The following is a 22,764-nucleotide window of genomic DNA, read 5'->3' as shown; positions in this document are numbered from 1 at the left end:
GCCTTAGCCTCCCAAGTCGCTGAGATGACAGGCGTGCCTTGCCAGCCCGACCTGTGCCTGGTGTTTGTCTGACCCCGTGAGCTCTGTAGTTCTGTGCCCGTGGATGGCTTAGTCCCAGCTCTCACTTCTTGAAGCCCTGCGTCCATCGTGGCCTTAGAATGCCTGCAGGATCTGTGAGTCAGTGAGTCACGGCAGGAGCGAGCACCACTCACGAGCCCCTCACATCCTGGCTGTCCTTGGGGCTGTTTCCTCAGCTGTGCCCAAGTCCTCGGTCAGGTCTGGACTGTATGTGTGCAGCGCGAGGGATTCTTGCTTCATTTCCACCCCGCTTGGTCATCCTGCGGGCCGGAGGTGGCTGGCCCTGGCCTCTCTGTGTGATGGGTGGCCGAGGCTGCCTGCCTGCTTGCCCTGGGTCTGCTGCTAGATGAGGCGAGCAGTGATTCAGAAAAACACTCGCTCATCTCCCTCGGGACTCCTGGCTGAGATGCTCGTTTGGCATTTTGGATCCATGCTGCAGCTTGGTTTCCTGAGCCAGCCGGGATTCCAGGAGCTGCGCAGTTTAAACGTTTGCTGCTGTTTCCATGGCAGCCAAAGCTTCTTTCTGACTCCAGTGGCTCAAATCAGCAAATCAGTGCTAGGAACATTTAGAAAGAAAAGGAGAGAAGAACCCCTCACTGCTTTTTAATTAGAAAACCTACTCGGCTGATTGGGCAGATCAAGGAGGCTGTAAAGAACTGTGGTAAGAAGGCTAAATGTTGGGGGACGGTTTTCTTTGGGGATGCCTGTCCCTGGTTCAGGTCATTTTCTCATAAGTGAACTTTCGTCCTGGGCTTTTTATTTTTGTTGGGTGCTTTTTTGTTCCCTTGATGTTTGGGTGGCAGTTGTCTTAGTAGTGTAGAGATTTCTGATTGTAAGTGGATTTTATTGTGGTTTTAAGAGGTGGAAGTTTGGAATTTGACCTCATGTCATCAGTTTGCCTGTCTCCCTGGAAGCTTGCCGTTGGGCCTGCTGTTGATCTGACGGGGTCCTCTCAGCCAGGAGGTTGCTCTGCCTGGAGGCTGTGTGGCCAAGTAGTCTGTGTGGCCCATGAGAAAGGGCTGCTGAGGGAGCAGTCAGAAGTCAGCAGGTGCAGGGGCTGAGGTGGACCCTGCAACACGGGGAGAGCAGAGTGATGGCCAGAGAACAGGTGGCCCTTTAGGGGGACTTTGGGACCAGCCCAGACTAAGGGGGAGTTGGGGCAGGGAGTGGTGTGTCTAATTGGCTTTTTAAGGGGTTGCCCAGGTGACAATATTGAGGACAGGCTCTTAGGGTGAAGGGCAAGCCATCAGGCCCGTTCGGATCCTCCGGTGGAGCCCCAGATGGCCCTGATGGGAGGAGCGGAGGGGCTGGGAGGCAGCCTGCCACTGTGCATGCCAGGCCCAGGAATGGGCTGGCGAGTCAGCAATGGGCTCTAGTGTCCTAGGGCAACCAGTGAGAATGGATTCCCTGCTTTTGAGACCAGGAAGACCTGGGAAATCAGAAGTGGAGAGGTGCTGGCCGTTTTCTCAGGTGTCTCTGCGTGTGCCCCTAGCGGGTTGAGGAGGCTGCTGATGAGCTGTGGACGCTCGGGCAGCCCCGTTGTGGCTGCTGCCTTGGGTGGGTGGCATCTGTTGGAGAGGCTGAGCTGCCTCTGGCACCCGTCTTCTTGCTCTTTAGACAATGCTTGCAGTTGGCTCCCACCGAGTCACCCCAGCAGCCCTCCAGGGGCACTAGAGCTCTGGTCTAGTTGTACGCCACTTTCTGAGGTGCTGTTCTTGGGTGTCTGGACAAGTCTGCAACTGATATCCTGCCCCAGGAGCCCTGGGGATCCCAGTTGCACCCTGGAGCTCTGTTGGCCATCCTGATGTTTTCCTTTGCAGGTGGAAAAGTGGCTTCCAGAAATGGAAGTGCAGCCGTGAAAACAGAGGCCGTTTGAGTGGACAGCCTGAGGCTTGCAGGACTCTGACAGCCTCTTGCTGTGGGGGAGCCTCACGGCTCATCCCCTGGGCTCTGTTCCTTGTGGATTCTCTTGCCCTCTTACCTACAGTAAGCCCTGTATGCTGGGCTCAGAAGGGGCTGAGTGTCTCCACCGATGAGCGGCTGTCAGGCCGGGGCACCTTTCCTGGTGTCTGCAGGCAGTGCTGGCATTGTGTGCTGGTTACAGGTCTGTTGGATCTGTTTGGCAGGTATTGCTCTCTGCCAGCTGCTGGGTCGTGATTTGCAATGGGAGGGGTGACCGCACATCACAGATTATACAGGAGTGGCCCCCTGTTGTCATGGTGGGAGCAGGAAGCCCCTGGACTGGAGGAAGCACCCTTTGGTATCTGCAGTTTACCGCTGAGGAAGCAGGCCCAGCCTAGGTGAGTGGACTTGCCAAGGTCTGCCAGGTGGTGGTAGCATGCAGACGCAGCTGGGTCATGCCCAGTGGGTGGGTGGGGCATGGGGTGGTCTGGGTGGCAGTTCTCTGAGGAACAACAGGTGGCTGTACAGTCCATGAGGTGCAGCGTGTTGTGCACTTCCAGAGGGGCTCAGCAGGCCTGGTGTGTGTGTCTGTCTTGGAAACGCACTCTTGCTGCAGTGTGCCAGTGTCCCAGCTTGGAACTAGAAAAGCAGTCTCTGCTGCTTGGTGGCAGGTCACACTGGCCTTTGCTTCCTGGCTGGAAGAGGGGTGGGTCTTCTTGGAGCCCTTTTTCTCCTCCTTCTCACTAAAAGAGAGACATTTCTAAAATTTGGTTTTCTTTTTTTAGTGGCGTGGTGAGGGGTTAGTCAGGTCCTCTGCATTCAGTGCTTCTGAATTATTTTTTTGTTTTGTTTTTTTGACCATGTGGTGCCTGCCTGATCTGGGCAGGTGCTGCACATGCTTCTGGGCTGGCGGGTGGAAGGAAGAGTGCAGGCTGTGTGGAGGACCGGAGGACCCCAGGGTCTGGGAAGACTGGGTCCTCTAGCAGGACCCTGGTGAGGCTGTGGTCTGACTGAGTCCACGGCTGGGCGGTTCCTCTGTTGCTGGGATACTGATTCACTGAGGAAACCTTAATGACTGATTGTGTACAGTGTGACAATGTTTTGATCCCCTCACGCCCTGGGGACTCTTTCCATGTTTCCTCAATGCCATTTCGTAATGCTCAAAGAGTAATTTATACACATAGATAAAGAGATGCTCAGACACAAGCATGCACGTTCACAGACAGGTGGATGGAGACAGACTCACAGGCACAAGTGTGTACACAGATGAGTGACCCCTTGCCTCGCCCCTGCTCCAGCAGCAGGTGGGCAGCCTGGTGTGTGGGGCTGGGGTGGAGCCCAGGAGCCTGCAGTGCAGAAACACCCCTCTGATTCAGACTCACAGGGTGACCAGCCGAGTTTTGGAGAGGCCACAAAGTCCTGCGCCTCGGTTGAATTTATGTTAGTTTGTGTGCCTTAGACCAGAGGTATGTTGTGCAGCCTGAGGGGCCAGATAACACCAGGAGTAGACACGCCCAGGACGGGTCAGCACACATGTGAGCCAGTTTGAGAAAAGCTTTCCCAACCGTGTGACACCAGTGACTGTCCTGAGTCCTTTCTTGTCTAGAGCATGTTACTTATTTGTTTAAATATAAGGACAAAACACTAATTATTTTTTAAATCCTACACTTTACAGAGCAGTTTCAAATTTGTAGCAGAATTCAGAGGACTATACAGAGAGTATCTTTATGCTTATTGCTCTCAGATGCCTATAGCCCACCAGAGGGGGCCTCCTGACACCACAGTGTCACCAGAGTGACAGCTGCCTGTGGTGTTGTGTTTTCTGTGGGTTTGGACAAAGGTGCCATGATATGCATCTCCCTTTGGCGCACCAGAATGTCTTCCCTGCCCTAGACGCTGCTCCTCCTGTCCAACAGTCCCCTCTATAACCTGGCTCCCGTTGACCTGCTGTAAACACAGTGTATTTCTTTCATCTGGTGGCTCCTTTCACTTAGCATCTGAGGGGCCCACATGACTTCAGTGCTCAAGAACACATCTCTTTTCAGTGCTGAATAATATTCCATTGTTGGGATGGGCCATAATTTGTCACCTTTAAAGGACATCTGGGTTACTTTCAGGTGTTGGCACCTATAAATGTAGCCACTGTAAGCCTTTGGTGCCAGTTTTTGGACACTAGTTTTCACCTCCTTTGGGTATGTCCAAGGAACCCAGATCTTGATTGCACTGTTAGAGGATATTCCATTCAAAAAAAAAAACAAACAAAAAAACAAAAAACCAGAACCAGCCTTGGTCAGGTTGTGTTTGGAGCAGCCAGACCATTTTGCACCCCCTGCAGTCAGTGGGGGCCTGCAGGCCCAGGCCCTCCCCAGCTCCCAGTGGGGCTCGCATTCTGGGTTTGGGCCACTCCCAGTGCTGTGTGGTGGCCTGTCTGCTTTGTCTGTCTGTCCCTGGTGAAACCGATGTGGAGTGGTCCCTGTATGGTTTGCATATCTGCAACGTCCCTTTTGTGAGCTGCCTCTTGAGGTCTTTGACCTACTTTAAATCAAGTCCCTTTCCTATTGTTGGTGATATTTTATCAGATGTGTCTTCTGCAGATGCTTCCTCCTAGCCTGTGGCTGTGCTGTCATTCTGTGGGGGCAATGCTGACTTTGCGTTGGGGTCAGTGGAGTTTCTGAAGTGCCATTCAGGAAGTACTGCTGTAAGCAGAACTGCCGTCGGCTGGTTTCAATCCTGCCAAGGTGCTTTGAAGTTGCTTGATCCCATTTCATGTTTTTTATGCTCTTGATCCAAAAGCTGGTTTTCTTTTTCTAATTTTATTGGTGCTGCTGCTATTTTGCAGTTCTGTAGATTGAACGTGGGCCCTGAGTGTGCTGGGCAGGCACCATGCTGGGCTGCACCCTACCTTGGCTTCCTCCTTACACACTGCCAGCGTCCTGGTCCCTGGCTTCCATGCTGTCCCCACACTGCTCCTGCCCACAACCATGTGCATGGACGGGAGGACTGGCCGACTGGCGCACATTAGCTGGGTCGTCAGGGAGCAGCTGGCAGCTTTTCTAACGGAAAACAGGACTGCTATCCCCAACCTGGGACAGGTCTGTGTGACCGTCTTCTGACTTTGTGACATGAGGAAGTGGCAGGCAAGGTAGAAATCACATTTCAAACTTTGAGTTTTGATCTCTTCCAGGCTAGTGACCTGGTAAGATGCTGCTGTCCACTCTGGGCAGTCCTGTGATGACCAGAGAGCACGTACCCTTTGTGTGCTGCAGAGCCAGGGCCAGTAGGTTAGTGAGGTTTCCACTAAGATAGGTATTTGGAGATGATGTGCTGTCCTAAGTCCAGGAGCCTCTGTGGTCCCTGTGGGCTTTCCAAGGGTGGCACACCCCATCTTGTGCCTGTCTCTGAATGATGGAATAATGGGCAGCTGGCTGTCTACGTCTGTGAGCATTGGTATCCTCAGCCCGATGCGAGGCATCAGAGCTGGTGGGACCACCTTCAAGGAAGTATGACTGCCACATCCATGCTGCTTGTCAAGAATTGCAGTGATGGCGTCCACCTAAAACTTGAGCCGAGCATGGGGTGCTGTGCAGATACACTGTCCGGTTGTCTTTTCTTGGGCTCGGTACACAGTGGCCTTCCCCCAGCACACTGGGAAGTCATGTGCTTGGCATCTGTGTCTGTAGATTATAAGAGCAGGACAATAGAGGAAGTTGTTGATTGGAACAATTGCTGTCTGAGTACATCTGCAGGTCCCAGCAAAGCTGCTGTCCCTGAGCACAGGGCAGTCGCGGCAGTGGGTTCCAGGGGAATGCTTCCCTCGGTGCTGGGGAAGATCTGTCTCATGTAGGGAGGATGCCTGGAGAGGCCACAGCTGACTCTTGAACTTGGCCTTCTGGGCGACTGGAGGAGGCCCGCAGCTGCCGAGGGGGCAGAGCCATCACACCATGGCTTGGCTATTCTCCTCTGGTCCCGCCCTGAAAGGGAGCATCCTAGTGTTTTTTTGGATCTCAGAGACACCAGTGCTGTATGCTGTCTCTCAGCCTCTTGAGAGGGGACAGCTGCGCGGGCTGTGGCCACATGTTCATGGACAGTGAGCTGGTCACACTGCCCCACTGGTTGTCCTGCAGTGGCGGCCGCTGCCCTGTTGTGCCCCAGTCATCCCTTCTGTATGCCACACGGGCCTTGTCAGGTCTCCAGATGAGGGCTGTGGGAAGTTCAGGTCAGTTGGATGAGACCAGCAGCGTCCTCAGTGAGGAAGTGGGAACGCACCCCGAGAGTGAGGGGCGCCCATGCTCTGGTGATGGTGAGAGCTGTGGTTAAATGGATTTCCTTTTTCTTTTTGTCCATTCTCAGACAATGCACATTTGATTATGAAATTAGAACCTAAACATCAGTAGCCCCAGTCAGATGGGCAGGGATGCAGGCCCTCAGTGAAGGGACAGTACCTGCTAGTCTTTGCCTGTGTGGACTGAGCAGCTGGGAAGCGGAGGGCTGCCGTGGCCATGCGGATGCGCAGAGCCTGCGGGGCGAGTGCTGGGCTCTCCTGCCCAGTGCTGGGCACAGCAGAGGACGGCCCAGTGGGAAGCTGCCGTGCTCCCTGCTGGTTTAGAAAATGACTGGAATCTCCATAAAAATGCCAACAAAATCTTTTCCCCCAGAGTTCATTAGGCTGCTCTGAAAAGTTCATATGCTCATAAAGTGCTGGGAAACGCATGCACGTGGAAGAGCAATTGGGGGAGTGCTGGGAAAAGCAGCAGGGGTGGAACGAGCCCAGGCTGAGCGTGCTCCAGGCCGCCCTGCCCCAGCAGGGACGCTGGCCCCGGGGAGACAGCTCTCTGGGGGACGGAAACTTGTTGTGTGACAGGAGAGACATCTCAAAGGGCTGGGAACCCACATTCAAGCAGATGGTGTGGTGACACCAGGCTGGCCACCAGGAGACACTGGGGAGGCCCCGGTGCTAAGCAAGTGAGATTATAGCCACCAGCGGCTGAGCCTGTGTCCCGCCCGGCCTAAGTCCCCCGCAGCACATGGGTGCTCTTGCAGGACACCTTGGGCTGGCTGGCACCCATCCTCCTCCTCCTGGGTGCGGGACAGGCACCCACACCACGCATGAGGAGCTCTTCCGGATGGGGGTTGGGGCAGCCAGCTCTCCTCAACCACCACCCCCTCGCCCTCCCTTCACTAGATCTCACCAACTCTGGCCGTGCGGCCCGCAGTGCACAAGGAGGGCTGGGAAAGCCGGGGGCAGCCAAGGGGCCGAGTCCAGGGGCCGAGTCCAGGGGCGGGGGCTTCTCACTGCCTGGCAAAGCACAGCAGCTATGGGAGCCCTTTGTGCGAGGCAGGGGCCATCCATTGTAAGGAGGGGTGACCCTGGAGGTGACTTGAGCCGAAGGTGAGAGTTGCAGAGCCCGGTTCCTGGGTGCGGGCAGCCCCAGAGTGCATCAGTGAAGGATGGCTGCAGTGAGAGGTGCTGCTCTGCAGGACGGTTCCTTCCCTTTGCCACTAGGACCTGGACCCGGACCCGGACCCGGGGGGAGCCCTAGAGATCAGGGTTCCCGACCCGGAAGGCCACCTCCTCTCAGAAGACCACATGTGTAGTTGAGACCCTGTGGGGCTGCAGCTGTGTCAGGACGAGCTTCTAAGAACAGGACGGCAGGCAGTGGGACTGGGCCGCCGGGCGGGGTGGAGGGGTCGTGGTCGCGATGATCAGGCTGCCAGTGTTGCTGGGAGAGTCCTCACCGCTGCCCTTCCTGCCGCAGCCCAGCTGGTCCACTCCTGAGAGCCAGCCCTCTTCTGATGGGGGATGGCAGTTAAGTCGCTGCCCCTATTTTGGTGTAAGATTGGCTGAGTGACAGAAAGGAGCCTAGTGAAGTTTGTCAGGGTGAGGATGAGGAGGAATCGGGGGTGCAGGCCACTTGCAGAGGTTTAGATTTCAATGCAGTAAGAAAGGGGGTGGGAAGAGGCAATGCCAAGTCCCTGGGAACCCCGGGGTGCCCTGCCGCCCCACCCTACTCCCACCCTGTCCCCAGGAGAAGGGGAGGCTGATTGAGTCATATTTCGGTAATGAGATATTACTAGAAATACGCATATCATAAGCAGTAAAGTATCAAACTACAAAACTGTCTTAACATCAAGTGGGCCCACTGTCAGGTGTGACTTTAGGGCCCTTCCTCTAGTGCACTCCAGATGGAACCCACATCTGAAGGCCCCTCCAGAGGAACGCGGGGTGCCGTGCCTGCTGACCTTGCCTGATAGGGGCAGCTGGCCTTGCCTTGCTGAAGCATCTGCAGGGCACTGTCCTATTGGTCATTTGGCAGTGCCTGGCTGTAACCAGTTGTCCCCAGGAAGATCCTACCTCACAAGCTGGTCACAGGAGAGGGGTGGAGGAGACTTCAGAGCTGGGGCTGCAGGGAGTCCTGGTCCTGCATGCCCGGAAGGTACAGAAGGTTTGGCACTTGGTGTGTCATTTCTTGAGAGAGGGTCTGTAACTGTCATTGATGATCCTTGGTCTTGTGATCTGGGCGGGTCAAGGACCACTGCCCACACAGCTGAATGGGTGCAGGCCAGCCCAGGCTCAGGAGAGATCTGGACCCCCTTTGGGTGGAGCAGGCGAGTCCTCCCTCCGCCCAGCCTGCTTTCCATCCTCCCTGCTGCCTCTGCCCTCCTCTGCCTGCATAGAATCCCTCTGCAGTTCCCTCAGCTGCCACCCTGGCTCCCCTGTGCCTCTCTGCCCCGTCGCTGTACTGGCGGGCCACAGGGGTCACTGCCAGCGCCTCCCACAGGACACAGAGGCCACAGTATTGGCATTTGGCCTTTTTCTGTCTGGTGGCCTCCTGTGACCCCGCTTCCCTTAGTTGCCCACCTTTGTCCACCCCCAGCATGGAGCTCCTGTGAGCAGATGGTGTTACAGCACAGATACGCTCTGCAGCCGGGGCTGGTGGGGCCTGGGGGACACCTTGGAGGTGCAGGTGGGCGGGGGTAGGTGGCACAGACAGCCCACCCGACTCTCCTGACTGGCCGTCCTCTCTCCTCTTGCAGAGCCTCGAGCCACTCGATGGGGATTCACAGAGGACTGCCAGTGTGTGTCGCCTTCCCATCTCTCTGTGGCAGGAGAAGTGACCGCAGCGCCTCCTCAGCAATGACGATGACACTGGTATTAACTGAGTGGCACTTATGGATTTTTAGCCCTCGCTCGCAGTGAGCCAGCGAGCCATGTGCCGCTGTGAGGGAGAGCCCTGTGCCTGCAGAGCGGGGTGTGAGCGCAGCCTGCCTGCAGAGCGCACCTGAGCCCCGGGAGGCATCTCCCTCTGCCCGCAGAGCTGCGTCTCGTCCATGTAGGTGGAGCACACACTGACACTTCATCTGGTGGTGATGAAAATGGCCCCGCAGAATGCCGACTCCGAGTCCATGCAAGTCCAGGAGCTGCCCGTGCCCCTGCCAGACCTGCAGAAGCCTGGAGACCCCGAGGCTGAGAAGCACGAGGAGACCCTCAGCGAGGGGTCCATAGACAGGATCCCCCTGCGCCTGTGGGTGATGCATGGGGCGGTGATGTTTGGCAGGGAGTTCTGTTACGCCATGGAAACGGCGCTGGTCACGCCTGTCCTGTTGCAGATTGGTAAGTGCTGCTCCTGCCTGTGGGCTTGGCGTCCAGCACAGCTGCGACCCTGCCACCAGTGGTGCAGTCCTGACACACATCCTGCCCTCTCCCCCTTGACCTGCCCCCAGGGCTTTCTCCTGTTTGAAGCCTGCCTGGAGGTGGGGCGTGGGCCCCTGTGCTTTGTCAGAGCCGCAGGTAGTGTTTGGAGCAGGCTGAGTGCGGAGGGCAGTGGGCTCCCCTGCAAGCCGGGGCTCTGTCATGCTCGGGCTCCTCGCCTCTGAAGTGGGGAAGCGCAGACTGACCCCGCGGGGATAGGGCGCGTGCTCACAGCAGTGCCTGGCGTGGGGATCAGGGTAGACTTCCAGTGCCAAGAGCAGTTGTTTCCAGAAGTGCTGTGGTTCACAGAGGGACGCTGGCACAGTGGAAAGAGCAGGTGTCCCCTACAGATGCCCCTGGGGAGTCTTGGGCTCCAGAAGTTATGTCAGAACTTTGGGTTTTCCTCCTGGTCCCAGGAAGGTCTGAATCTCTAATTTCATACTCCTTGGCCTCCTGAGAGGGCTGGGTGAGGACAAGAGTGTGGAGGCCCGAGCTCTGCTCTGTGACCCCACACGCCTGAGGCCGCGTGTGTACAGGTCAGTCACTTGAGGGAGTTTCTCACCACGACTCTGGTGCTCTGCGAGAACCGCCTCCGCCCCGCTGTATGCGACAAGCGCAGGTCTGAAGTGCAGTGCAGTGGGAAGCTGTGCAACTCCTCCCCTTGCAAGTGGCAGCCCCAGTGTCATTGGGCTTGACCCAGGTTTCTGTCCCCCTGTGTGAGAGCAGCCTGAGGTGCCATGGGGCTCCTTACCGCTGCCCCGCCCCATCTGTCAGTGCAGTGTTCTGCCGTGACCCCTGGGTCAGTGCACTGCCCCGTGGGCCCTGTGCCGAGCAGGCCAGCCAGCCCACAGGCGTGCAGCAAGAGGGCCTGGGAGTTGCGGAGCGTGACCTGTGATGACTCTTCATTTCTTTTCTCATCCCTTGGCTGTTGCCATGCTAAAGCACTGGGGTGGACAGGACACCACCTCTGACTTTGTGTAGCAAGCTGTCCACAGCATCACTGTAAAAATGCCCCGAGGGAGCTGGGTGTAACCTCACATGCCTTACTCCCAGTGACGGGTGGGGGGGGGGGGGCAGGAGAGCTCAAGTTCAAGGCCTGCCTCAGCAACTTCAAGGCCTTAAGCAACTTAGACCCTGTCCCAAAATAAAATATAGAAGGGGCTGAGGTTGTGGTTCAGTGGTGAAGCACACCTGGGTTCAGTTCCTGGTATCAAAAGCCCCAAGGGAATGAAGCGCAGACCCTCTTTGGTGGTGGGGTTGCTGATTTCTCCACGGGAGAGGGGACCAGGGCAGCAGGTCCCTAGGCCTGAGGAAAGATGGGCTTTGGTGTGTTCAGGGCTGGAAGCCCACCTTTGAGGCTGGTCCCAGGGAGGGAGTAGATGGGTTGCAGCCTGGCCTATAAGACACTGAAGCCCCTTGGGTGTATAGGGACGTGCAGCAAGGAAATCCTGGGAGCTTCACGCTGGTTTAGAAAGTGGTGCGTCCTTCAGTTGTAGCCACACCAACTACTGAGAAAATGACTGGATTTGATGAGCAAATGTTCCCTCCCAGGTCTTCTTTGTGCAGGGTCTATGCATTAGGCCTTAAACCCCGAACCACAACTTCTTGGACTTCTCACACCTTAGGGGTTGTTTATTTTGGAATTTGGGGACAATTTCTCTCTTGAGTGGACAGTCCCGTGGTCTTGACTGAGTCTGCTGCAGTGTGGCCACCACAGTGCTGGCTACCCCACCCTCGCAGCCCTCGGTGCTGGCCCTCTGTCAGGAACCCCATCTCCTGTGGTTCCCTTGGCATCCCCCTGTGGGTGGTGCTCCTGTGTCATCCTGGTGGCCTCCAGCGAGGGTCTGCTGGGGGTTGTCCTCTCCTGGCTCCTGCACAGGAGCCCTGCAGCAGTTGCAGCTCTGTGAGGTCTGCCTCAGGCTGGGGCTCGCCTTTTCATTTTTTTCCTGGTGTCTTTCAAAAAGCACTTTTTGATTTTGATGAGATCTGGCATATTAATTCTTTCCCTTTATTGTTCTTTTTAAACTAAGAAATCTTTGCCTGGCCCAAGGTCATGGTTTTCTCTCAGCTTCTCCTTCTAGATGTTTCGCAGTTGGAACTCTCCCACGAATTCACTTTTTCGCAATGAGCACTGAGGACTCCCCCTCCCTCCCGCGTGTGGGATCCAGCCATGGCAGACCCACCCGTTCCCGCGGTCCTCCCCTGCGTTGGCTCTGACTGCCCTCTCACCAGAGAGCCCCCCTGTGTCCGTGCCTGGTGCAGAGCCGGAGCCAGCGGGCTCTGCGCTGCAGCTTGGGATTGGGAGGAGACCCGCCCTGGCCTTTTACAGCTCCCTCTGGGCGTCTTGGGACCTCACATTCCCACGGGAGCTGTGATGCCATCCGCCCATCCCTACAGAAGAGCTTCCTGGGTTTCCATTGGGACCAAGTCGAACCTGTCAGTCAGTGTAGGGGGAATCGACACATGGCGAGTCCTGCAGTCTTTGAAAATGGGTGTCCTCTGTGTACCTCTACGGTCTGGCTTCTCCTCGGGGTGCTTTGTGTATATCTATCCTGCTTTTTAAGTTTATCCCTGAGCATGACTAATGCTGTTGTGAACACTGTTTTAATTTCAACTTCTGATGGTTCATCACTACATAGAGGAATGGAAATGACTTTCATCTATTCTCTGGTAGCTTGTAAAGTTTATGAGATCTGTAATGATGTTCCCTCTTCTCTGATATTGGTAGTTTGCATTATCTCTTGTTTTGATAAGTCTGGTTAAAGGTTTATTAATTTTATTGGTCTTCTCAAAAGCTCAGATTTTAATTTTGATTTTCCCCCCTGCCATTTGACCATTTCCTACTTCTAGCTTCTCAAGGTCAGGGTCAGACTGATTTTTAGGTTCCCCCGACTCAGGGATTGAATCCAGGGCCTTGTACATGTTAGAGGGCACTCAAGACTGGGGTCACAGAGCAGGGCCAGGGAGGAGCATGGATGGAATCCAGGAGGCCCCTGAGATAGAGATGGCTCCTGGTCTTTACCTCCTGCTTTTTTGTGACCTCTTCTAGTTCCCTCTCCTCGAGTAAATTTTTGCTGACCAACAGAATTTGGCAATGTTGGGGCATGCAACCACTTTGTGGTTAAGTTACAGAAGACTGCAACTTCCATCCTGCCAGGAGACACTGTGGCCTTCTTGGCCTGCACATTTTGATGGACCAAGTGACCTTCTTAGAGAGACCTGGGGGGCAAGAAACAAGGAGGAGCCCAGTTAGCGAGGGCCTGCAGCTCTGTGTCTGGAAGCCTGTGAGAACCCAAGGCCTGCCTGCGCTTGTCATGATGGTGACCTTCCCAGATGAGCATGGAGATGGCCACAGCCAGGGCCACCTCCTTAAGTACAGCTCTCCAGGGCCCCTGAGCCAGAACCACCCAGCTGAGCAGAACCCGTGAGGACTGATCAGGTGTGGCCCATTACACAGCAGCTGCACTGTGCTGAGCGCAGGGGAGGCGAGCCCACCACAGCTTCCAGTAGCTCTGCAGCAGCACGCGTGAGGGCAGGGGTGCCAAGCACTCTTGGCCACCTAACGAGACTGGGCCAAGGACTTGTCCAGGGTGCTTTCAGCTTGACATCAGTGCACACGTCTCACCCTACTGTGAGCCCAAGTAGGTGACCACCAAGGAACATTTGTTCTCATGAGAGCCCCGGGTTCTTGTACCCAGCCCCATCTGTTCCCAGGTCCTGATAATGGAAGAGCACCGTGTTTTCACTTTTGATACAGGAGCCTGCATTGTTAACTACAGCTTTCTTCCTTGTTCTGAGTGTTCTTGTAGGAAACTGCTGTAGACCATCAGAAGCAGGAGCCAGACCTTCCTGGTGTAGAGGGCATTGGGTTGGCCTGTTGGACATCTGGGCTTGAGAAGTTAAGAAGTCAGTAATTCCAGTGTCGATGCGGTTTTGCTTCTTGACTTCCTCCTGGGAGCTGCTGCTCCAGGAGAACCCCGGCCCTTGGAGTCTGCTGGTACTCTTAGTTATTCAGGTTTTTGCCTGTTTTCTTCCACAGTGAAGTTGGAGGCTGTGGATTTTTATTTTTGGTTACAGGTCCTCCTTTCTGATTCTTAGCACTGTGCACATGTGCTGGACCCTGGACTTGGTGGGATTCTGCATTTCCAAACTTTAGGGAAGATGTAGTCTGCCTGTCTGGTCTTCTAGAGGGAGTCTGAGCAGGCACCTGACCCCTAGAAGAGGCCTACCCTTCCTTTCTCTGATCCTGAGACGGGATGGGAACTTGCCTCTCCCCAGCACTCCCGAACACCACACTGTGTGTACTCAACAGGGAGGTCTTCGTCAGCATTTGACTGGGCCAGGTAGGCACCTGGATCTAGCTCTCTTGGTTCCAGATGACCTGCCCCTTTCCTGAAAGTGGTTTGGGCCAGCTACAGTGCTGGGCCTGGTGCTGGAGAGGCTGTTGCCAAGTTTCTAGGTGGGGGGCTGGGGATCCTTGATGTTCGATGAGGAGGTAGGTATGTAGGGAGTGTGGCCAGCTGGGAGCAGAGCCGGCTCCTCCTGTCCCAGTCCTACACACCTGGGACTTGGCCGACAGGAAGTCTATACAGGAGGGCCAATCCACTGTCCCTGTTTGCACAGGATGTGGTCTGGCCTTGGGAGTAGACCCACCCACAGTTCCCTAGCCCTCCCTGGTGGGGAGCTGTTCTAAGAACACCAGTCTACTTCTTTAAATCAATAGCATTTAACATCCGATGCAGAGTGCGGAAGTTGCACTCAGGTAGACAGTGAAGTCTGTCACTCCTGTCTCCCAGGCACCAGGTTCCTGTCCCCTGTGTTGCCTGCCTGCTACGCAGATCCCCTGTGAGGCAGCATCTGTGTGGCTCTTGGAGAGCATGTGCAACAGGTGGAGTCAGAGCAGAAAGCCTGCCAGCTCCCTCGAGGCCTGCTGTCATGTGCACTGGCCCGGGCCACCCTGGCTACTATGCTTTGTGCTGTTGCAACTGCCTTCAGAGCTTCCTGGCCAGTTTGAGATGCCACATGTAGGACATACAGGATTTCCACACCATTTACTGAATGCTTTAACTGTTTTGGAAGAGACTTTTAAAAATGCATGCATTCTTAGTTCCAGGCTCAAAAGATTTGGATAGAGCCCATCAGAGATTCACCTAAAATCCTGTGTTTTGGTTTTGGTCTTATTGGTGCCAAAGTTGTTTGTGATGATAAGACCACAAGATGGGTGGGGGGTGGCAAGACCCTTGCCTGACATGGAGAACCCTACAAAGCCTGAGTGGTTCTCCCAGCACACCTGTCCCTGGGGCCCCCCCCCCACTGGGGGGAGGGACACCTGCCATGAAGACCCTCACTCAGTAACAAGCCGGTGGTGCACCTGACATCTCCAGCTTGGAGCAGGACTGCAGTCTGTGGCAGGCACTCTGGGGAGGTGGGCAGGAGCAGGCGCCTGGGAGCAACCGGGAAGGCCTGTTCTGGAGAGCCGGCCTGGGTGCTGAGTCACACGTGGCCTTTTGGGGAGCCCTCCTCCGTTTTGTTCCCATGTAGTCCTTTCCCTTGGGAAGGAAAAGTCCAGGCTCCCCTCCGTTTATTGTTTCCCTCTTGGCTCAGGAAGTATACTCCAGGGAAAGAGAAAAATCAGATAACAGAGCAAAAGGGCGTCTTTGGTTTCCGTCTCTTGGGGCTGACTCATGAATGAGAATGGCGTTAGTGTGGGATCCTACCTGTTCCCTCCTCAGCCAAATCCTAGGGTAGCATCCAGGGGTGAGCAGTCGTGTCTGGGGGTTGTTTATGGGCAAAGCCAGATGAGCCTGTCGTGAGGAGGCAGGTCTGATGGCCAGAGCTTATGTTCATTTTGTACACGTCCACTTGGTCTTAAGCGTCTGCACTTTTCCTGGTGGCCTCTTGTGAGTCGGAGCTTCGAGGTGCGGTCTGCTGTGGTTGAGAGCTTGCCTTCCCTCCCTGGCAATGCTTGCCCCTTAAAAGCCACCTCACAGCAGATGCCCCAGTGCTGGTGCCTTCCCCATTGCCAGGGTGTGAAGGGCAGGACCTCTGAGGCTGCCTTGCAAGAGTCACCTGCAGGCAGATGCCTCCCAGGTCCAGGCCTGGCCCAGCCCACTGTAGGGACCCTGCACACTGTCTCCAGAGCACTGCTTTCCTGTGCAGCTGACTGGTGGCCTTGTGTTGGAATCCAGGGACAGCGAGCCTTGGCAGGAGTTGAGAAGCTTGCCTTCCCACCATGAGTGGAAGTGCCACTGGTGACAGGTGTGCTTGCACGTGGGTGGTGCCTATTTGCAAGGGTGCCCAGATGTCTTTTTTTTTTTTTTTTAATTCATATCAGGGATTGAACCCAGGGGCACTTAATCACTGAGCCATATCCCCAGCCCTTTTCCTATTTTACTTTGAGGCAGGGTCTCTCTGAATTGCTTAGGGCCTTGCTAAGTTGCTGAGGCGGGCTTTGAACTTGCGATCCTCCTGCCTCAGCCTCTTGAGCCACTGGGATTGTAGACGTGCACCACCACGCCTGGCATGTCTGTGGTTTTTGATCATGCATGTGTGCATGTTTTGATCTGGGGAGCTGGTGGGTTGGCATGACGACATTGCAGCCCCTTGCTGTGGGGTGCAGGTATTTCAGTAAAGCACTCCTGCAGCTCAGAGGCACTGACACTTTCTTAGAGTTCCCAGCATGGCTCTTGGAAACAAAGGCAGCAGCTGGCTGGAGGGGCTCCAGAGGCAACATGCCCCTGGGTTGCGTTTTCCTTCTTTGAGAAACCAGGGCTGGGGTGTAGCTCAGGCGTGGAGTACAGTGCTCCTAGTGCACGAGGCCTGCGGGATGGGTGCAGCTAAAACACTGCAGGTGTCTTAGCCGAGTGTGCGCCTATAGCTCTACTTGGGAGGGTGAATGAGGGGGTCACTTGAGCCCAGGACCTCAAGACCCGCATGGGCAGCATAGTGGAAGACCCCATCTTAGCTCCCCTAAGAGGCACCCCTGTCCTGCTACACTTTGTCACGGCAAGCATGACAGCCCAGAAGTGCCAGCATTCAGGTGGTGGAGACCTGCTTGGTGTGCCTCCGCCTGGCAGTGCTCCCTCCCTCAGACGGCCACCTCTGCAAGGCTGGAAATGGCACTGTGGAAGCCCAGGACACCTCACAGTGGGTGCCTTGTGGCACCCGCCTGGGCCTCGACTAATGTGCTTGCTTGTCTGCAGCCCCCCAGACTGGCCGCCTGCTCTGCCCCCACTGGTCCCCTGGAACTGTGGCCAGGGCTGGAGCACACAGCACAGAGCCTGCGCCTAGTCTGGGGAGGTGCTAGGCAGACACTCGGGACGCCTGCGGCTGAGTGAGGGACACATGACCTGCAGCCCTTCCTGTGGCTGATGCTGGGGCTGAGTCCGCGTCTGCCTGTGCCTCAGCTTCCAGGAGGCAGGAGGGCAGTGGGCCAGCGCTGCTGAGGAGGAGGTGAACGGCCACAGTTGGACAAGCTTGGAACCTGAGAATGTTCTGCTCAGTGAGACGAGCCAGTCACAGAAGGACAGATACCACAGGATGCCATTGAGTGAGGTCCCTAGAGGAGTCACCTCAGAGGCAGGAGGTGAACTGGTGGGTGCCAAGGGCTGGGGAGTTGGTTGGTGTCTGAAGGGGCAGATTTGCAGTTCAGGAAGAGGAAGGAGTGGCAGGGTGGACGACAGTGACAGTCAGGTAGTGTACTTAAGCCACTGGACCTTACACTTAAAATGGTTCAAGTGGTAAATCTTACGTAGTTTATCACCATGAGACGTGGGGAAATGGGTGAGCCGTGGAATTCCAGTAATGGTTGGATAGAGAGCCCAAAGGGACCACAGCACAGCCCACACCAGTCCAGTGAAGGGAGCTGGGGGACATGTATGGCCGCATGGGAGTCCTTGTGTGAAACCCACCTGCGCAGGCCTCGCCACATCCAGAGTCAGTTAAAACCCACCAGAGGACATCCCAGCGTGGGGTCTGGGTGTGGCGAGTCTCCTGGATTTTGACCACAGGGCTGAGAAGTCTCTTGTTCTAGGGGCTTTGTTTGGGCTGGGAAGTCTGCATTTCCTTGCCTTTCATCATTGTGTTTATGAACAATGAAATGTTCACTGCAATTGTTTTTCCCAAGGAGTTAAATGTGTATATTATTCTTATATCTGATTCCTACCAAGCACCTGCCTCGAGTTCTGGGCACCAGGCCTGGCACTGGAGGTGACATGCACCTGGAAACCTGGGGCTCACCTGGACACCGGGCTTTGTCACCTGGGCAGTGAGTTTGGGGAAGTACAAAGGGCCTGAGGGTTTGTGTCACAGTTCAGATGGGGAGGCCTCAGGTGAGACTGTCCACTTAGGTCCCTAGCCAGTGAGCGTCCACCATGTGCTAGGTGCTCTGCCAGGCTTGGGACAAAGGTTGTGGTCTTTGGTCTTTGCCCTGGGCCCTCCCAGTGTGTGTGGGGTGGGGGAGTGGGAAGGACTTCATAAGGAGAGCAGGGGGTGCAGCAGGTTCAGGATGGGGAAGCCGGCTCAGCACCGAAAGAGGGCACGGTCAGTGGGCTTGTGTCTCCAGCTGCAGAGGCCTACTGGCCAGCAGTGGAGCAAGGTGAGGAGGCAGCACTGGGCAGGGGAGCAGCCTGAGACTGGCAGGGCTCCATTATTGGGCGAGCCTCAGCAGTAGGCCACCTTGTACTGCGGCAGTTTCTGAGCTTCCTGGGTCATGGTGAATGTCAAAATATAGTGACAACTTGAGCCCTCTATACTCTGGATTAGGAAAGACAAAAGATCTTATCAGTTATTCCTGCAGAAAATGATCTTTAAACTCCAGTGAAATCCAAAAATAAGTTAGATTTTAGCAGAACATCATGGGCATGTGTTGAAAGGACAGGACAAGACTGGAGACCAGCGGAGCCACGCAGAGGCCTGTGGGTCCAGGTGTTCAGTGCCACTCACAAACAGGAGAGTGACTCCCTGGGAAGGGTGAGCCACTGCTCAAGGGAATTACTGTATGATGTTTAGTGTCTAAAAGCAGAGTTAGCTTCATGGAGAACTGTATTCTTCTACACTATAAATTTCAAAATAAGTGTTGTCTTTACTCTTAAAACCAACCAGCAAAGAATGTGTCTACCAGGGAAGTACTTCCTAGATGATGGTAAATTTTAATTAAAAATCTCACTTTTAGTCTGGGGATGTGGCTTGGTAGAGGAGCTCTTGCCTAATGCACTTGAGGCCCTGGGTTTGATCCTAGCACTGCAGAAAAAAGAGTTATGTAAATCTTACATTGTTGTTTCTTGCTTAGACACTCTTGAGGGTCACACGCCTGCACTTTTCAGTATCGTCTGGAAACATGCCGGTGAGGAAGGCAGCCCATCTTCAGAGGACTGTGTTTTACCTGGCAGCAGCTGGGGCCAGTGCTGCTCTCTTCCTCTTCCGGAACCCTGCCTGCGCTCTGCCAGGCATACTGCCTAGCTCAGTAGGCACCGACTTGGCATCTTCAGAAGTCCTCACCAGGTTCCAGGGGGCGTTTGTGCCCAGTTTTTTCACAACTGCAGACGTCCTGTCTTCTCCTGTGTCCTTGCTAGGGTGTGACAGCCAGGTGTGATTCTGCTGCAGCCCGCACAGCTCATGCTCTGCAAGTGGGGCCTCTGCGCAGCTCGGACGTTTTAACTGTCACTCCTACATGATGCAGGGGCTTCTGAGCGGAATTAGTTTCGCATGGATTGTTTTCAGCAGTGCTGCTGTGGGTCAGAGTACTTCACAGTGTGTTGACCTTGCACAGGCCCAGCTGCGGCCCTGTATGTGGGTCACTTGCATCTCTGGCCCCGGCATGTGACCTTCGCTGGAAACTGGGCAGCAGTGACTAGCTCGGAGCTGAGGAGTCAGTCTTTTGCAGCATCCATTTTGAGAGCCTGTTAGGAAGCAGCTGCCAGCTGCCAGACACACCCTGTCCCCCTGGAGGGCAAACCGGCAGGGGCACACCCCTCCAGGGACAGCCTGCCCAGTGGTGAGCAGAAGCCTGGGGTGAAGTGCTCCTAGGAGGTGGGTTCACACCCAGGAGATACCACCATGCTGGAAGCAAGCTGAGCCCTGGGGAGAGGCCTGTGGTCATCGGGGCTGGTTTTCAGGGAGATGGTCTGGCAGTGTGTGGGCTGGCTGATAGGTCTTCTCAGACCACTGCCACATTTGTGCGGGGTGAGGATCCTGGCCCTGAGGCGGGAGAATGACCTAGAGCAAGCTGTCCATTTGCGGACGGAGCTGACAGGCCAGCACTTCCTGCCCACCTCTGGAACCCTGTGTGGGGGCATGTGCCGCTAGAACACCCAAGACCCCATTCGGGTGGAAGGACTCAAGCAGCACCCAGAGCTGAGTGTCAGGATGGGGCAGGGAGCAGGTCTCAAGGCCACTGTGCACACTGGCCCTTTCAGGCCTACAAAGCTGCGACAAGACGAGGCGGCCTCTCTGAGGTCAGAATCAAAGCTAAAGGGAAATTGACCTGCCTGGGGCCCCAGCCAGTGGGTGAAAAGTGAGAATATGAGCTTTTCTACCAGCCGCTGCCTCTCATAGGGCCACCAGGCCGGCTTCCCAGGCCAGCTTCCCATGCTCCTGACCATGCTGGGCACATCAGGCCCCCACAGGGAGAGAACCCCAACAGACCTGACACCGCAGCCCTGTGCCAAGGGGCTGTCCACCGTGGTCTCAGCAGCTCCAAGGTTGCAGTTCTCACAACGCTGGTGAGAGTCCAGACCACAGTGCCTGCTCCTTCAGGGGCCTGCACAGCCTCGCAGTACAGCTTCACCCATCAGCGGACCCACAGCCCCTCCCTGCTGAGGCCCTGCACCCAGAGAGCAAGAAGGCAGGAGTGGGGGTGCCTGGGAGCAGAGGTGCCATGGAGGCAGATGAGGCTGGGGGTGAACTGCAACAGCAGCCATTAATAAGAATTTAGTCCTCCTAATTTCCACTCCCTTGCTAGTTCCAATTCAAAAGCATTCTCAAGCTACCTCAGAAACTCCTTGCGGAAGGGCAAGGTGTAATCTCTGAATCCTGGGATTTCCAGCTCCCTCACCCTGCTCTGAGTTGGAACTGGCTGGTACCAACTGGCCAGAGGCAGCCCTTTGGGTGGTTGCTGACATATCTGTTATTAAAAACTAAATTATGTGTTCACCAGTTTGAATTGTGTTAGCAACAAAGGTGATAAGGATTCCCTACTTCCTGATCAGCAGCCTTTGCCGGTGCCCATGGCAAGGTCATCTGCTGCATCCTGTCAATGGAACTCTGGCTGCCACCACCCTCAGCTCCTTGTTCGGTGACACCCTCGGTGGTTGAAGTCAGCCACGGGGGGTGCTTACACCACTGGGACCATGGCACTGTGGAGGAGACCCTGCGGCCAGTAGAGTGTTCGTGCACTTGTTGTGGAGGCCACACTTGGCCTTGTCATGTGAAGACGGCATCAAGCACCCCTGGGGGTTTCTGGCCACTTGTTGGAATCAGAACTATATATAACACTGTGCAAGCATGGTGCCTGGGTTTCTGGCCTGTCCCTCTTCAAATGGTAACATCTTGGGGTAAAAGACGCATTTGCTGTGTTCTTGTCCTCGTCATGGATGCGAAGCCCTATACCCCCAGAGTTGGAACACAGATTAGGGAGATTCCCAGAACCCAAGTGTGGAGGGCAGATTTGGGTTCCTACCTGCTCCATCCCTAGTAGCTATGTGACCTTGGCCGTGACAGAATCTTCTGGAAGCTCAGCCCCCCCTCACTTTAAAGCTCACCTGGACATGCCATCTGCAAGGCGGGGCAGGGTGAGTGGAGACCCTGGCCTAGTGCCTGGCACCTGCTGTCCTGCTGCTGCCCTTTGCCCTCAGCCCTGTGGCTGCTGGTTACCCAGCACTGTTGTCCAGCTCCCACGGAGGGAAGAAGAGCTGGTCCTCTGTGAGCAAACTGCAATTTTCAGATGCTCAGGCCATTTGCCCTTGCGTGCCAGTCCCTGGTCTCAGCAAGCCAACAGGTTTGCAAACTAAAATCAATTCTCATTGCCAGAGCATCCAGGTGGGGGTCTGATTTCCTGCACCATTTCCATCTTGCATTGGACTCTGCAGGTTGCAGCTGGGTGCTGGCCTGTCTGTGGAGGGAGGACCCTCCTTGGTCCTCAGGCCTGTTCCTGTGCACAGGGAGTCTTGCTCCAAAGAAGCCAGGTGGCCTGATCATTCTGGATGTGAATCTCCACTCTTGGCCTCCTGCTATTGCCCTGAGTGCTGCCCAGCTTGCTGCCCAGCTTAGGGTAGCTGGCTGCCTTCCAGGAGTGGCTTCTTACAGCTGTTCTAGGGTCTTTGATCCATGTTACCTGGCACCTGATCTTTGGTGACTTGGTAGGTCCTCTGATCCCAGTATTCTGAGCCCTCCCAGTAGGCCTTGTTAGTGTTATGCCCCACCTTGCCCTGCATCTGATGGACCAGAAATTTTTGAGGTGTTCCTGCTGCCTGGGGTACCAGGGTAGTGCCCTGGCCTGACACAGCCACTTTCCCTCTGCTGGCCCTGTGTTGGACCCACGGCTCCCCTCCCCCAGTCTGCTTGTCTCTCAAGAAGCACACCTGTGCCCTTCTTCTCATCAAGCTACCTCAGGTCCCTGCCTGTCTAGGTGGCCCTAGGCCTCAGGCATGTGAAAGGAAAGGTCATCTTTGAGGAGGGCTGGAAGTACTTCTAGGAACCTAGACAGAAAGCTGAGAAGTCTTGGCTCAAACCTCAGGGAGAAACAAGAGTCACCCCCAGGCTATTCCCGTTGCCTTCCCATGGGTCCTTGGGACCACAGCTGCTGGTCACAGAGCCCACTAATACATCTCCTGCATGGCCATGGATCCCAACTATGTGCCATGAACAGGGTTCATGTGCAGAGTGGCCTGTGACACTCTAAGCCCAATGAACCAGACCTGTGCTCCCGGGGGGGTCACACAGGTAGAGTTGGCTGCACTTCCTTCCTGGTGCTGATACCACCTGCAAAGGTCCTGGCTCTCTCTCTTCACACTGTTCCTGTTCTGCCTCCCCCGATGCCCTCTTCCTCATCACCAGGCCATGGACACTGGCCCTGGGCCCTTGGCTAGCAGGAGTGC

The 22,764-nt window shown here is 55.5% G+C and overlaps 1 protein-coding gene across 1 annotated transcript in view; it reads left to right on the top strand.

The window, feature by feature from the left end:
* The window catches only part of SLC45A4 (solute carrier family 45 member 4), a 69,312-nt gene that overhangs the window by 28,121 nt on the left and 18,427 nt on the right, over positions 1-22,764 (top strand). The window contains exon 2 of the mRNA XM_081266751.1: positions 9,016-9,592. Coding sequence (XP_081122877.1) covers positions 9,349-9,592 — 244 coding nt within the window. The 5' untranslated portion in view covers positions 9,016-9,348. The remainder of the gene's footprint in view (positions 1-9,015; positions 9,593-22,764) is intronic.

This window comes from Spermophilus citellus (assembly GCF_964194105.1).
Source record: "Spermophilus citellus genome assembly, chromosome: 14".
Lineage (NCBI taxonomy): Eukaryota > Metazoa > Chordata > Mammalia > Rodentia > Sciuridae > Spermophilus > Spermophilus citellus.
This window is presented reverse-complemented; position numbering and strand designations above follow the sequence as displayed.